The 17422-nt window shown below is 31.9% G+C and overlaps 1 protein-coding gene across 1 annotated transcript in view; it reads left to right on the forward strand.

Annotated features, from left to right (window-relative positions):
• Positions 1 to 601: 601 nt before the first annotated feature.
• LOC106473257 (kinesin-like protein KIF13A) overlaps positions 602 to 17422 on the forward strand; it is a gene marked incomplete at both ends in the record, with an annotated part of 51717 nt that continues 34896 nt past the window's right edge. Inside the window, 7 exons of the mRNA XM_013933943.1 lie at positions 602 to 752; positions 3454 to 3634; positions 6672 to 6759; positions 11697 to 11831; positions 12251 to 12363; positions 13628 to 13739; positions 15571 to 15792. Of these exons, the coding sequence (XP_013789397.1) occupies positions 602 to 752; positions 3454 to 3634; positions 6672 to 6759; positions 11697 to 11831; positions 12251 to 12363; positions 13628 to 13739; positions 15571 to 15792 (1002 nt within the window). The remainder of the gene's footprint in view (positions 753 to 3453; positions 3635 to 6671; positions 6760 to 11696; positions 11832 to 12250; positions 12364 to 13627; positions 13740 to 15570; positions 15793 to 17422) is intronic.

A 17422-nucleotide genomic window follows, 5' to 3' on the forward strand; every position in this document is an offset into this window, starting at 1 on the left:
TCATACAGTAGATTTGTTACAGTTGTTATTTTGTAAAACACATCTAGAGACATCTTCACAGAATTAGTTAAATCATACAGTAGATTTGTTACAGTTGTTATTTTGTGATAATATTTGAAAATATATGTATCGGTTAATATTTAAATAAACTATAAATGTACATTTTAATCTAGGCACTGAAAGTTTCTGAAAATCCAAAAAATATTTTAGTTATGACGTTGTAAAGTGTGTGGCATCCAGGCTGCTCACAACTGTTCATAACTGACGATGTTTGTAACGTGATTGGATAAAACTTACACTGAGAAACTCGACTAATTCATAGCTCATAATTCAATTTAAACTATGGCATCAATAAGGTTAAAATTTGTAGTTGTAATAAAACCAAGAAAAATTGAGGGTGGCTTTTTTTTTCTATTGTAAAATAAGACGATATTTTATGGCATGACTTGAGATTACACGAGTTGGTACAATTTTGGGATGTAACATTTTTAAGAAGATTTTTTTTTCTTTCTAGCTAAGATTCTTTACAATTTTATGACATTTTAAGCATTTTTGTTTATCATGATGGTATGCTTATGTTATGTTTTTTCCTCACCTATAGACATTTGCTTTTGACCATTGCTTCTGGTCATATAAAGAAACTGATCCTCATTATGCCAATCAAAAAGATGTTTACCAACATTTAGGCTCAGACATCCTTCACAATGCATTTCAGGGTTACAATGCATGTATATTTGCCTATGGCCAGACAGGTAAGAATATATGAAAGCCCTTTCATCAATTATTTTTTGCTTGAGAAGTCTATTTGAATAATAATTTATGAAAATATAGAAGTCTCCTTTCAGATTCATAATCAGTCTTAGCTCCAAACTAAACATTTGTCAACTTAATACTATCTTTACCAGACTCCATGTTTTTAATTTGCTTGTCTTACTAATTATGTCTTTATTATGATTTATTCAGAATTTGTACTGTTTTGGGTTTTTCAGGTATTTAATTGTTGTAATTATATGTGTCTATAAGTAACTGAACAGTTACTGTGTATGTGTTCGTACATCTGTTACAAACAGAAGTAAAATGTAATGGAATTGTTCTTTTAGTTAGTAAATAAATAAACAGCACGTGTGTATAGGTAAATTATTAAAGGTATATGCACTATTAACTAGTTGCACGGTAAATAAGATTTATTTAAAATAAGGCACAGTCATAAAAATACTACAGCACTAAAACATATAGTCTTTTTGTTAGGGCTGTGTCCTGTTCTTAATAAATCTTATTTATTGAACAACTATTTAATATTGCATATACTTTTAACTTTTAATTACCCTCTTATTGAAAGAAATGTTAATCCTTTCCATGTTAGGGAAGTTCAACTTCTTTGAGGACAGCTCAATAAAGTATACTCATGGTTCAGTTTGTTGTAAGAAACTGTATCTTTCAATAGCTATCTCAACTATACTGCATTGTAGTAAATTGATTTTGTTTGAGCATTACACAAATGTATCATGGAATATTTGTGTGTTGGCATTAATTCCTAATGTTATTGAGCAGTATACGTAATAAAAATTTCAAATGTCTGATTATGATTTTCTTATATTTAAGTAGGACATTGATAGGTTATTATAGTTAGATGTTAGGTAACCGTCAGTGGAAAACATTTTTGAGATATGTAAGGTAGTACCATGAATTTACCTTATTGTTCTCTTAATTATGAAGTTTCTGTTTTTGAATTCCAGGATTTTGGGATTATAGCAGCTGAAATCCCAGGATTAGGGCTAAGATTATAAAGCTTTTGTTTTTGAATTCCAGCATTTTGGGGTTATAGCAGCTGAAATCCCAGGATCAGGGCCAAGATTATAAATCTTTTGTTTATTCATGTTCTATTTGGTCTTAATCAAAACTAATTAAACTATCTGCTTTTCTTACCAAACTTATGTGATTAAAAAATAATGCAAACAAAAGGGATTGTTGAAACTTTGAGCAATTGCACAAATAGCTTTGTTATTAAAATTCTTGAATCAGATATCATTTGACATGCATCACTATCATCCAGCAAGAAGCATTATTCACTAGCCAGAGTGTAAACAATTAAACTTAAGTACTGGCAACCTTCTGTTAGCTTTCAATGAAGTTTAACAAGAAGTTACATTGGTTAAAACGTTTCATGCAATTTGGTTCATTATCGACACTGTGAAATAAAAAAACTCGGGGCATATCAGTGACACCCATCCATACAAAGTTAATACATTCAGCAAATCCTGGGATTTGGGAAACCCCATTAACATAATGAAATTCCAGAATTGGAACCCAACTTGTCACAGTTTGTCCAAATGGCTTTCCAGCAATCACCCCCCCCCCCTCCCTCCCTCGTGAATAGAGAAAGCTGGTGCTCAAAAAAGTAATTTATATATGATATTTCAAAAAAGCTAGTACATTATTCTCAAGTGTAAACAGCTTTAACAGTCACCGTTACTTCACCTTATACTGTTTATCACATTATATTGTAGTACAGTAAGACCCCACTTAACGCCACCCTGCTTTAAGCTGATTCATTATAGAGCTTTTGTCTCCTTGAGAGATTGTTGTTTTCACAAGAGAGAAAAAATATAAAAATCCATAACTCTCTGACATTCCTTTTTCATACTAATGGTAGTCATACACTAAATAATTATTTAATAAAATAATGGAACAAAGATCATAGGATAATAACATGCAAAAAGTAGACAGTGTCCCGTAATTATCATGATTTTTCTGGCATTTCTAGTAACGCAGCATGAACTGTTAAAATTTCATCCATCTACACAGTATCGTTCACGTGGGAAAAAAAACATTTTGTTAGGAAGCAATCAATAAATCTCTATACAGAAAACCATGTAATATAATACGTCATTTGATAGACAAAAACCTTGCCGATGTTTTGGTTATAACTAATATAGTCGTAAACGTAAGAGAGAACTACATGTATTGACAAATCCTGAAAGAGAGAATGTGACAGGTGGGTATGGCAGGAGGGGTCTGATTTTCTGTTTGATTACTTTGTAACCAAACAAGATTGAAAGCTAATAAAAATTTGTTTTTTTTTCAGTGATGACAATATTATAGTGAGTAATTTATGTTAAATTTACCAGTACCTAAATAAAGCACTTATACATCATTCACAGGTATGAAACAATGTCTTCAGTTACATATCTCCATATATGTAATGGTAAAATAACCCTCTTTTTCTCAAGAACCTTCCTGAGTGCTAAACGGAATATTACTGTATCAAACAATATTTGGTCTGGGAAGACTGATCTTGTCAACAAGGTGAATTAAAAGAATGCTGTTGTAGGTTTTGTCGTTGAGCTTTTTAACATTATTTCTGTATCAAACATATAATACTATCATAGTTCTGAATGTATGAATCATGTATTTCTTGTAAGTTTTGAAATTCCATGTGACCTTTGTTCTTAGGTTCTGGCAAATCATTCACCATGATGGGTTCAGAAGAAAACAGGGGTCTAATTCCTCGCCTCTGTGATGACTTGTTTGGAAGGATAGCTTCTAACACCAATCCCAGTCTTTCATATAAAGTTGAAGTTTCATACATGGAGATTTACAATGAAAAAGTCCATGATCTCTTGGACCCTAAAGAGTGAGTATTCATGTTTATAGATGTATTGTTTTTATTATATACAATACCAAAGCAGATGTGTAGAAACATCACAATGAGACTGTACATATTTTGGAATGCTTTATTCTTAACTGGCCCGTTATGGGTTTCCATTAAGAATAACAAGCATAGCTTTTCAAATGCACTTTATCCTTTCTAATCAAATATTTATGAGCCCTTTTATTCAATACAAGAACTTAATTAAGCTTAGTGTAAATATTAATATTTCAAGGCAGTTACATTTTATTATTAGACTTGTGTTTAGCCATTTGAGAAATAAGACAGTTACATTTCATTATTAGACTTGTTTCTCCACACCTGTTATACTGTTCCACTTCTAGCATTATATGCTATACAAGTCAGTGTTTCATAAGTCACTGATATAAATAGAATTTAACTTAGATTTTAGATATTATATCGTCTGCTTGATGACCTCTGGATTTGAAGGCCCCACAAAACTTCATTAAACAAGGCATTGTTCAAATCAATGGTAACTTACATTAGGCCAGTTAAGATTCAAGTGTATAAAAATACATAGAATATTACTATGGTGGTTCATTACATTTGTTACTATATAAAAAATGTAGTTTCACTCATTAAATATGAAACTTTTCTCTCATTTTATTTTAAATTATAAACTTAATAAATTATACTCATATTTACCATTATATTATGGGAATAATTTATGTCAGGTTTTCGGTCTCAGATGTGTAGCCCATATTAACCCTTTCGAGATGAGTGAAAGGTCATGTCATCTTGTTTGTTGACTTGCATTCAAAATTATATTGAACTACTATTTCATGAATTTATAACAGTAAGTTTGGTATCACACTGTAGATTATAATTCAAATTTTAGAACTATACATTTCTTAATTTAAAAGTAAATATTTAAAAAAACACAGATAAACATTGATTTTTGTGTGTCACGTGGTATGTTGAATGCAGCACTGGTTCAAATTAGATGTTTGTGAAGTCAAAATACTAAGTCTACAGTTTTGTACGAATTAAAAACTCAAATTACAGATATTGATAGAATATAAAGTAAGAAGGTCTTATCTTTTCTATTTGCTAAGATATTGCTCATGTAATAAATCAAACACAGTGGCACCTCACCCACTTCTTTCCATTTTTGAAAATGCTCCCATATGTATATATATACACTTACTTCTATATATGACATGAATAACCAATCGGAAGCTCAGAATGTCTCCCTAGTAGTTTTTGCAACCTTTCTAATGTTCCTTCCATCATTTCTTTCTTTTGATTTCAATGAGGTAGTTTGTGTCTTTAGTCTGCTCAAAGTTTCATATTTTTTTAGAGTAAAATACATCTTAGTTACTAAGCTTGATAAATTATAGTTGAATTCTATGGTATTAATGTAGTAATTTATGATTTTTTAGTTATTCAACTGTATATATGAATCCTAGAAAAAAATATTTTGTTTTATATCCTCCATGTACAAAATTTTTAAAGGCTTAGCAACCTACGTCAAGCAGCAACTGAGTACAAAAGTCATAACTAGAAAAGATAATTGTTTGTTTTACTTGTTTATTTACTGTTCTATGTTTTAGGAAAAATATGTTTAAGAACTTATTTCAAAATAGTAATAATCTATATACATATATAATGTATAATATTGAAATGTGACTGTATTTTACAAAATACTAGTGTACTAAAACACAGCCAAGACAAGTTACTTTGTATCGACCAAAGGTCACCTTTATGTTATTTGATATGGTAACATGAGTGCGTGGGAGCCGCGTCATTGTAACTTCTGTATTGTTAGCCAGGCACGGCTGAAAAGACAATATAATAAAAATAATAAATATATATAAATGTATAATGTTATGAGATTTAAGCTATTTCGTCTAAACATTTATGTTTTCATGTTATAATTTGTGTTCATTCTAGAATGAAAGAGGCATAATTTATATTTATTTTCTAATTTTTTGTGGTAGTTGTGAGATCATTAAAATCTACCAAACTCGTACAAAGATTAATTACTGAAAATAACAGATAAATATAAAGTTTTTTTCTTAAGAAATGTTTGATAACTGTCCAGATATTATAGAGACTTCACATATGAAATTTCAAAATTTTCTAATGCATAAAAGTATTTTTAATCTTAAAATGAAAATTACTTTGCATGATAGATAGGCAAGATGTGAAAAGAAAAAAGGGCATGAGAGAAACATAATAAAAGACATAAGACTTAATAAAAAATTAGATATTTTGCATATGAAAGCATTGTAATGTTCACTGATAATCTGCCAAATTTTGTTAACATTTGCTTACAAATTTAAAAGTTATAGCATGAACACTATTACAAGCACAAAATGGTTATGAGGTCGTCACATTGACCGACCCTGCATTGAAAACACATCTGTGGTTAAAATTATTAGCTGCTTCATTACTAATTCAGAATCCTCTTCTCTATTAATAAATGTTGGATATCAAATAATGTTTCTGGAGTTTGACTCACTGGTTTGAGTAACTCTGGTGGTTAAAATTAACATGGATCATAGTTAAAGAACACAGAATTAAGGTTATTTTAACTCCATGAAAATCATGTTGACTATTATTCTATACAGCAAGACAGTTACCTTGTTATAAAGTTCACAGGATACTCATTTTGTGCAACCCTTAATTCAAACTTTTTTACAGTGCCCTCTCTTTTCAAGAAGTGTTTTGTTGTCCCTCACACCCTGTATAACCTATTTGTGTATATATACAGTAGACGATAATTGTTGTTATTACATTACTTAATAGTAGTAATATTTGTATGGTAAATTTTTAAAACATTTTTAAATTAGTACTTTCAGATATAATTATTTATGTGCTTTTACAGTCATAGTTGTGCACCCTCCTACTGACTCTCCATGCCTCTATTGGGGGGAGGGCACACCACAGATTTAAACAACCTGGAAAACCTTTAACTGGAGTTGTTGTAGTTAAAAATCATTTACATTAATTGATCTTCCTTATTATTATTGTAATAAATAACAATTTCATATTTTAGAACCAGACAGCATCTAAAAGTACGAGAACACAACATTCTTGGTCCATATGTGGATGGACTGTCCACTTTGGCAGTCTCATCTTTCCAGGTAAGAAGTAATTGTATGCAGGAAAGTGACATTTGTAGAATGAGTTTAGATAAAGAAAGCTTTTTGTGTGTGTTTCTAGGTTCCCCATTTTATCTTACAATATTAATACACTGCTTAAAAGTATAAGACCAGTTTGTAAATATTTGTTGTGTTAGTATTGGATAGGTGCACCAAAATTAAAACTTATCATTGCTAATTAAATGAAAAGGCACATTTGTGTGTCAACTAGTGTGTTGTTCTGTTGTGTGGATGGCTTATATGAAAATAACAGATGAGCTGTTACCTCTACATACAACTTAATGTTGTGTATAATTGTACAGTCATGATGAAAATCGGTAATGGAATATTATCTATCTTTAAATCTGTTTGGGTAACAACTATACCCAGAGTCCATAGTGTTATGTATCTGCTTGTTTGTTAATTTCCGGTAGAAATTCTTTCCGAGGAACTTCAGCGATACAAGTCCTTTCTTGATTAAACCAGTTTATTCTTCCGCGATACAAACTTTTAGTACACAGTAATTCCACAGTCAGTATGTTTCTCGTCACTTTGAACTTAACAACTTTTATAATACATGCTATGAATCACTGTGATTCAAAATCTCGATAACTTTGCTCTCTACGAGTTCAAAACACACACTAGCTCGAAACAGAATAGTAAATTACCTGAAACTCACCATAACTACTGTTCGATTAACTTCCTGGCTTTTCTCTGCCAAGCTTATATACTAACAAAGAGGCATCTTCAAAATTCACGAAGTTCCCTGATTATTCGAAAAATTCACCATGCATGCTCACAGCGTCACGTGACTTCCACTGTCGCAACAATAATATAAGTAAGTAGTGACTGCACACATATGCCAACAATGTATATATTGTAAGTTTGATTGGAAAGTGGGACAGTGTAAATATTATTAAAAAATCTTGTCTTAGGCAAGTTAATTATCTGGAACAAAGGTAAAAAATGAGTGCTAGCTGTGTTAAACATATTGTAGAACTTTACAGTAAATATTTCAATGAAATGGTGAAAATGACAATGTTTCAGAAGACAGAAAATGGGCTCACAACATATAAGTGTAGACGGATTATCCACCACATGGGGAAAATGTATCCATTCATTAAATGACCTGACTCTGTACACTGTGAGAGTTAAACCATTTCTTCTGTCGTGATGTCAAACCACAATGTAGGTGATTCCATTAATAGTTGATTACCTGGGAAGAACTAATGTATGACCCAGATCTACCTTTGGCACCCCATGCCAAGGAGTAAAGTGAAGCATGCCCAGGTCATATTAAGGAATATTATGCAAATGGAGGAAACCTGGGGTAGCTACAAGTTCAGAAATATGTTCTGTATGTTGTTATAAACCACAAATATCTGGTTCTCAACCAGTGTTCCATTTAGTGGTCCCAGAGATCTGGTTCTCAACTTTTGTTGCAGCTAGTGGTCCCAGCGATCTGGTTCCCAACCTGTGTTGCAGCTAGTAGTCTCAGAGATCTGGTTCTCAACTTTTGTTGCAGCTAGTGGTCCCAGCGATCTGGTTCCCAACCTGTGTTGCAGCTAAGGTCCCTAGAGCTCTTATGCAAGGAATACTTCAGACTCTGCATAATGTGAAGATTGGAAAATTTGTGTGAACATGCACTTGTGGTTTTATTGGTCACATTCAGTGATGTACACAATGTATGGTGTGTACCACCCAGAGGAAAAACAACCTAAGCACAGTAAATACAGCATTGCTTTGCACTGTATAGAATACATATATATTTCAATGGTCCTCTTATGGAAACTAAGAAAGTTAAACAATTTGTACTGGTTATTATCAATTACATCACTTAGTGGAACTGAAGATTTCCCATTGGCTGATAAATCAGCACAGTATATGTTTGATACACTAAATGAGCTCTAAATAGCACAATTTGGCACACATAAAAAAGAAACTCACACAGATAAAGATGCTAATTTCAATAGTCAGCTCTTATCTGAGTTATGTAAAGCATTGTGTGTGGGGAAAATGCATGCTTCACCTTATCTCCTTTTTTCTAATGGTTTAGCAAAACACTTAGTACAAACTATAAAGTGGATGCTTACAAAATTTTTTAATTGTCATGGAACTTACTGGGATGAATAATTGCCATATGTCACGATGCCATACCTTGAAATTAAACAGAGAACGGCTAGTTTTTCAATATGCATGTTTGTGTTTGGTTGAGAAATATAGCTTCCCATGGATGTGGTGTATGATCTACCCCCCTACCTTGTAGAGAAGATGTGCCACAGTCTATGAAAAAACGTTTGGAGTGGTTAAGGTTTTTATTATCTGATGCAAATAACTTTGTGCATCAACAGCTGGGAAAGACTGCCATTATAGCAGAATAGATGTTATGATAAAAAAAGCAAGAAGACTGGGTATGGCTGTGTTACATGTCAGTAACACAGAAACAAACTGGTTCTAGTTGTACAAGTTCTTATTTTATCATCCAACAACTGTTTCAGTCATATAACGAGTAATGGCTTTTACATGGCATGCATGAGTTTACTGCATACATTGATAAACTAAGAGTGTATTTAACTGACCTTTTCTTCCAAGCTCTCAAACAGCGTTTTGCCTCGAAATATTACAGAATATCATGTGGTAGCTGCTTATTTACAACATAGTTAGGATCGCTGATTTAGTAGATGTAATAGTTAGAACTAGGGATGCATGGGTACGTGGCCAAATATTTGGCACCGGTCAGATATTGGGCTACCCGGTAATACTCAGCTCTGATCGATTGTCAAAGCCCGGCATCTAAGCTCTAATCTTTGTGGCAACTAATGCAGTATTGAAAGTTACAGTCAGTAATTGGTTTAGTTATAAAAAAAAATTTGTTCCGAGCAACAAAAACTGACCTCCCACTGAAAGTTAGGGATTCAGAGAACAATGGGGGTTAATAACAGGCATGGCTTGAGAAGTGGATTTCTGGGGAAGGTGGGGTTTTTGAGAACAATGAGGTTAGGGTTTGAGAAGTTGGGGCTAGGCATTGAAAGTTGAAAGTAAAATTTTACTACTTGTGCATCCCTAATTAGAACAGCAAGTTCGTATGATTGAAGATGTTCTCTGGAAGTTTGAAAAGTCAGCTGAAAGAACATTACAACTCCTTATTTTCAAACTACTGAGGGATTTCAGAGAATGAATTGTTTGTAGAACATGTTACAAAAATCTCACACTATCTAGAGGAGGTAGTGTAACTTCTGTGTAGCAGATCATGTAATACCTTCTAAATATATCTAGTACATATAATTGTACATATATTTCCTCCATCTGCAGTGAGGAAGTTGTGTTTTTTGTCAGAACAGCATATAGTAGTTATATGTTTATGACTCTAAGGGGAAAAGTTTTCATTTTACTAAGTTTTGCATGTATTTATTTTTCTGTGATACCAATTGAAGTAATGAATCAACTCTTAATGAAGATGTAATATTGTGATAAAGTGGTTACTGGTGTTGGTGGCCACGTTATATGTCAAATTTATTTTACTGTAAAATATTGTATTTAGCCTAGGTTGGACTGGTGTATGTTGATAAATACTGTAATAATGTAAAAATATAAAAACTGGCTAGAAGAAGTTTAGAAGAAACCTTTTGTTTGGCTGAATACTGTTAGTAAATGAATTGAGTTAAGCAGCTCATAGGTGGTAACACGTTACTGTTTTGTGTTTTACTTTTTGTACAAGAGGGTTAATTTTGTACTGTTGTCTAGAGAATTATGTTGTGTTATGAACTAGCTTGAAATTATAGACGTTTGATTGTGTATTTTTGATAATTTTTTGTTTGCTGTTAAAATATCCACATTAAAATTTTGTAATTAATCTAGTTTTGTTGTTTTGATTTGCTTTTGAGTCTTAATATGTGAAGTTGTTTTCCTCTTTTATATGTCTGTTATGTCATGTAAGTGTTTTACAGGGACAAGAGTAAGTTACACAATTTTCTTTGAATTAAAATAGACAAGGATGGCCTGAAGGAAGAGGATAGAGGAAATATGTAGTATGCAGTCTTATTCTATATTTTTTTACTGTTTTATTTAGCAGCGTGGCTTTATAAGGTTCACCAACATTTTTCTGAAATTTCATGGATAAAAACATATAAAGTTGCTGAAGGAAGTGTCTAAGTTTCTTTCATTATAGTTACCTATTGTTGTAGGTCATTTATCTATTTATTATGTGTGCTTTTGTTTGAGAAAGATTACTGTAAAGTAAAAAAAGTGGGCTGTGGTCTTTTCCACTGGTGAGCCATGTGATACTTAGAGGATACATTCTCCTTTTTTTCCAGTCAGAATTACCAACAGTAATGTGGGTATTGTATGTGCTCTAACAATAATAGCATTGTAGAAATTTGTATATAATGCTATGTTTTCTCAGTCTGGAGCATATTTTGAAGTTCTTCACTCAGAATTCTTGAATCTTCAGAGATTTTTTTTACCAATCTTTGATTTACTGTAAAGGTGTTTTCCTTTGTCCACACTATTATGAGTTTTAAGAGCAAACCATTGTTAAATGTTTTACTAGTCCAGTATTGTTGAATGAATACATACGGCAGACATTTAGTAATATCAATGGATTTTCTAGACATAACACATATATATATATATATTATTTTTTTTTTTTGAAGCACTAAATTTGCTTCCCCAAAAGGTCAAAAGTTGCATTATAACATTGATACAGAGAAAAGTAATTTGGACTATAGTAATGGTCAATTTTTTTTCCTATAACTACTGAATGAATCACATTTTGCTTAATGTTTGAGGTGATTCTTTTATTACTTTGCTTTGAGCATTTTTTTGGAAAAATAGGGTTGCTCAGGAAATATATTATTACAAAATATATGTAATAAAGTTGTATTTGGTATCTACATATTCAAATTTTAGTTCAGTGATTAGGGTGTGTTTTACAACCCTAGGACATCAGCTGTTTGATGACAGAAGGAAACAAGTCCAGGACAGTGGCTGCTACTAACATGAACAGTGAATCTAGTCGATCTCATGCTGTGTTTAACATCACTTTAACCTGTTCTCTGACCGATGTCCAGTCTGGGGTACGTTTATTTAAAACATCAAGGAAAAACTAGGCTTACTAGTTTTTAAATACATATTCTGTTGTAATGGTAATGGAATCATATTTTTCATTTCCATAATGAAATAATAAACGTATAAAAATTAATTATTCATATCAAGATATGATTGGTTAGTAGGAAAGAGCACTTATTCAAAATGCATTACTTTTCTAAAACACCCATTCTGACTGATGCTAGAAAAAACATATTGTAGAAGATTGTTGTGTTTCCAGTATTGTATTATTAGTTGTAAGTTGGGTAAAATTATTCCCTCTTTTGTGTTGTTTTGTTTAATGTTGCATAAATTTTTAGAAATACAAAATAATATTGTTGTGTTTAAATGTTGTTTTTTCTGCTGAAAGTTTTTGGAAGTTATAATCAATATCAGCATTCGTTTTCAGGTTACAGGTGAAAAGGTGTCCAAAATGAGCTTAGTTGATTTAGCTGGTAGTGAGAGAGCTGTAAAATCTGGAGCTGTAGGAGAACGCTTGAAAGAAGGATCCAATATCAACAAGTAGGTTTTAAGCCTAATCCAAGTTTAGCTTCTAGTATAAAAACTGTGAAGTCTGGGGTCTGTAGGAGAATGCTTGAAAGAAGGATCCAATATCAGCAAGTAGGTTTTAAGCCTAATCCAAGTTTAGCTTCTAGTATAAGAACTGTGAAGTCTGGGGCTGTAGGAGAATGCTTGAAAGAAGGATCCAATATCAGCAAGTAGGTTTTAAGCCTAATCCAAGTTTAGCTTCTAGTATAAGAACTGTGAAGTCTGGGGCTGTAGGAGAACGCTTGAAAGAAGGATCCAATATCAACAAGTAGGTTTTAAGCCTAATCCAAGTTTAGCTTCTAGTATAAGAACTGTGAAGTCTGGGGCTGTAGGAGAATGCTTCAAGGAAGGATCCAGTATCAACAAAAATATTTTAAGCCTAATCTTAGTTAAGCTATCAGTGAGAGAACCTTTACGTCTGGGGTTTGAATAGAAACAAAATATCTGCAAGTAGGTTTTAAACTGTGTCTAAACTTTGGATACTGTTGTTAACTCTTTCACTATAAGGTTTATATTTAGGTACACAGTAAGTAACAATAAGACACAGGTCTTAATACTTCATTACGTAACTGAAATTTAAAATTGGTAAAACTTCCTTTGCAGTGGTGTAAGATACCAAACTCCTATGACAGTGAAAGATTTAAAATTGTGTCAATTTTGTAACTGTACTCACTTCTTCTTCTTGTTTTTTATAACTTTATTCTTGTTTGCTTAATAATGTATTTTAGTATTGCTGTAAAAAGTGAATACATTAGAATCTTAACACAAGGTAAAAGTATTTTCATAAGTGCAATCAATATAGTGTGTCATTAAATCAACTAGTTCAGATATAGAAATTGTCACCCTGTAAAGTCTGTCTTTTGTAATTTTGCAATCTGTTGTTAATGGACTCCACTAGGTGATAGTCTTCTTCACTGGACATGGCAGATCAGAGATAAATATTTTCATAAATTCAGTTCCCAACTGGATATGTTCCTAGTTTGTAATCCAGTGTGATACAAAATGGTGTTATATCTATATGCAAGTTAGTACAACCTCAAATTATCTTTTGTAGCAACAGAATATGAAAGTGTGTGTAATAATTACAAAAAATATAATTGTAGGATACTTTTTTTCTGGCATATGTTATTATTATTATTATTATTTTATTCTAGGTTTCGCTTTTTTTCAGATTTCTTTTCGTTTTGAATGTTAATAACAATTTTTCACTCTGTGTGTATATTAATCTTTCGTATAGATCACTGACAACCTTGGGCCTGGTCATATCAAAACTAGCTGACCAATCATCAGGAAAAGCAAAAGACAAGTTTGTTCCATACCGGGATTCTGTACTCACATGGCTTTTAAAAGTAGGCTTAGTATTCGTTATATTTTAACCTTCAGCATATCTGCATAAAGTATCTGAAGTACTTCTTTAATTTTCAGTGAAAAAATAGATCATACGTTGACTATCTTCACTGAACTAAACTGACTTGTAGAACAAAGCTTTACGGTGTGCAGTGTTGAAGTTAGAAAAGCAAGCTCTTTCATGAAAAAAAACTTTCATTTGTTTTATTGTCTCCATTTCATAAATGATTTACTTGGAATTTCATGACTGTAATTTAATTTTGCAGTCGCATTCTTTGCATATATGGGAAAGAACAATTGCAACCGATATCCAAAAACAAACATTACAACTTAGACTGCTTTAGCTTTTAACTCCAGTATTTATTGTGGCATATAATAATATAGTATATGAGCAATTGAGAAAATACTGACATTGGGAGAATGAGAGAGAATAGAATATTAACTTAAACTCATTCTAAAATGTGATCAAGAAAACTGAAAACAACCGTCTAATGCTTTATTATATTTTTCTCTTAAATTCCATATGATGCATTAGCAGTTTGACTGTTTGCTTTAATACTTAATGGGTATGTAATAGCAAAAATTTTATGATATGGAGATGAACAAGACATTAAGACACAATGTAACGCAAGTTTTTTTTAAAGCAGCTTTATTAATTATATCTTAGTTACTGCATAGTCATACTTTGTGACAAAGTTTTGTTAAAGCAGCTGAATTAATTTTATCTTAGCTACTACATAGTCTCACCAGCTCGGCATGGACAGGTGGTTAGGGTGCTTGACTCGTAATCTTAGGGTAGCAGATTCGAATCCCCGTCCCACCAAACATGCTTGCCCTTTCAGCCGTAGGGGCATTATAAGTGACAGTCAATCCCAATATTCGTTGGTAAAAGAGTAGCCCAGTGTTGAGTTGGCAGTGAGTGGTGATGACTAGCTGCCTTACCTCTAGTCTTACACTGCTAATTTAGGGATGGCTAGTGCAGATAGCCCTCGTGCAGCTTTGTGAGAAACTCAAAACAAACAAACAAACATAGTCTCACTGTGTGACAGTTAGTTTTTTAAGCATTTCTTAATTTTATCTTAGCTACTACATAGTCTGACTGTGTGACAGTTTTTTTAAGCATTTCTTAATTTTATCTTAGCTACTACATAGTCTGACTGTGTGACAGTTAGTTTTTTTTCTTAAAGCAGCTGAATTAATTTTATCTTAGCTACTGCATAGTTTGCCTGTGTGACAGTTAGTTTTTAAGTATTTCTTAATTTTATCTTAGCTACTGCATAGTCTGTGTGACAGTTAGTTTTTAAGCATTTCTTAATTTTATCTTAGCTACTGCATAGTTTGCCTGTGTGACAGTTAGTTTTTAAGCATTTCTTAATTTTATCTTAGCTACTGCATAGTTTGACTGTGTGACAGTTAGTTTTTTAAGCATTTCTTAATTTTATCTTAGCTACTGCATAGTTTGCCTGTGTGACAGTTAGTTTTTAAGCATTTCTTAATTTTATCTTAGCTACTACATAATCTGACTGTGTGACAGTTTTTTTTAAAGTAACTCTATTAATTTTATCTTAGCTACTGCATAGTCTCTGTGTGACAGTTGAAGTTTTTTTTTTATCTAAACTTCTTTCTTTAGTGTTTCAAAACCTAAACTTTTCATAACTAGTTTTCTTCAAATATTACAACTTCAAAGATATATTTTCTAGTCTGTTTTAAATTTCTTATAATTTTCTTATTAAGTATGAATTATTTGACTTCAAGTTAAGTTAGACATTCTTTATGTTTCATTAGCTAAATTTATTGTAATTTAAGACAACTTTAGAACTTCATATTTTTCAGGATAATTTAGGAGGTAACAGCAAAACTGTAATGGTGGCTACTATCAGTCCAGCAGCTGATAACTATGATGAAACACTTTCAACTCTGCGTTATGCAGACAGGGCTAAACGCATTGTTAATCATGCCATTGTCAATGAAGATCCTAATGCTAGGATCATCAGAGAGCTTCGAGAGGAAGTGGAGCAGTTGCGAGAACAGCTAAAGCATGCTGCAGTAATAAAGGTTTGAGTTTGTTTTGTAGAATGCTGTATGAAAGTTGTTGGTGTAGACCCTAAATATATAAATACTTGTACATTTACTAAGCTCATTCAAATTAAATCATATTTTATATAATAACTAATTGACACTCCCATTCACTGCATGTGGAATATACATGGAACAGTTAGTGTTAAAATATGGGGTCAATTCTGAAAGCCAATCCCTCCCCCATTTGTTACTTCGATGGGGTGCCCTAAGAGTACTTGCCAGGTTTGGCGATAATAAGTTTGTAAAGGGCCTTTTATCATATGATTTTATAGATAAAATTTCATTTTTAAAAAATTTACACCCCCAACCCCCTTATCCCCCTGTTTGTAGTATCAACAGTTTGAAATTTGTTACCATGTCTCTGGAGAAATCTTCTTTTCATGCATGGATATTCAACCTGTAACAAGCAGCTCCATCTTTAAAAAAGTACACTTATAATGTTTAAACTGGCATCACACAAAGTATAAAAGGTACAACAAAAAGCATTTAGAGTGACATAAATATAATTGTTCAAATACCTACAAGTCTGACAAGATAAAAATGAAAAGTTGTTATATATTTTGCTGATTTTGTGACAAAATTCATTTGATATTTTTCAAAGTTCATGGATCATGTAATATGTTGAATGTTTTATTGTTTAAGTAATTGCTACTGTGTAGTTTAAGTAATTGCTACTGTGTAGCTTAAGTAATTGCTACCGTGTAGTTTAAGTAATTGCTACCGTGTAGTTTAAGTAATTGCTACCGTGTAGTTTAAGTAATTGCTACCGTGTAGTTTAAGTAATTGCTACTGTGTAGTTTAAGTAATTGCTACTGTGTAGTTTAAGTACTTGCTACTGTGTAGTTTAAGTAATTGCTACTGTGTAACACTGATGAGAAAGCTTCTGTTAATTTTTAAAACACTTCACTATGTACAAGTTTTTTAGTTCGAATGATGTTAAGCATGCTAGACTAAATATAATGAAAGATTGGGCTGTTAATGATTTATCTGTTGTATAATACACAGTTGTTATAGTGATAAATATTGTAAAACTAATAGGGAGACTTGGCTAATAATGTTTTACATATTGCATATAACACAGGAGATACAACAATAGTAAATATCATAAAACTAAATAAAACAAGATACTAAGCTACTACTGTTTTATGTAATGTATAAAAGGCCAGTTAAACCAGTGATAAGTTCTAGAAAACCAAAAAAAAACTTGGCTGATAATGTTTTACATGGTGTGTAAAACAGCAGTAACAACAATGATGAATGTTTTAAAACTAGACATAACAAGAGACTGGGCTGTTAATGTTTTATATTGTTTAAAACACAATAGTTACAACAATGATAAATGTTTTGAAACTAGACATAACAAGAGACTGGGCTGTTAATGTTTTACATTGTTTAAAACACAATAGTTACAACAATGATAAATGTTTTAAAACTAGACATACCAAGAGACTGGGCTGTTAATGTTTTGTATTGTTTAAAACACAATAGTTACAACAATGATAAATGTTTTAAAACTAGACATACCAAGAGACTGGGCTGTTAATGTTTTGTATTGTTTAAAACACAATAGTAACAACAATGATAAATGTTTTAAAACTAGACATAC

This window comes from Limulus polyphemus, unplaced genomic scaffold, assembly GCF_000517525.1.
Source record: "Limulus polyphemus unplaced genomic scaffold, Limulus_polyphemus-2.1.2 Scaffold6013, whole genome shotgun sequence".
Lineage (NCBI taxonomy): Eukaryota > Metazoa > Arthropoda > Merostomata > Xiphosura > Limulidae > Limulus > Limulus polyphemus.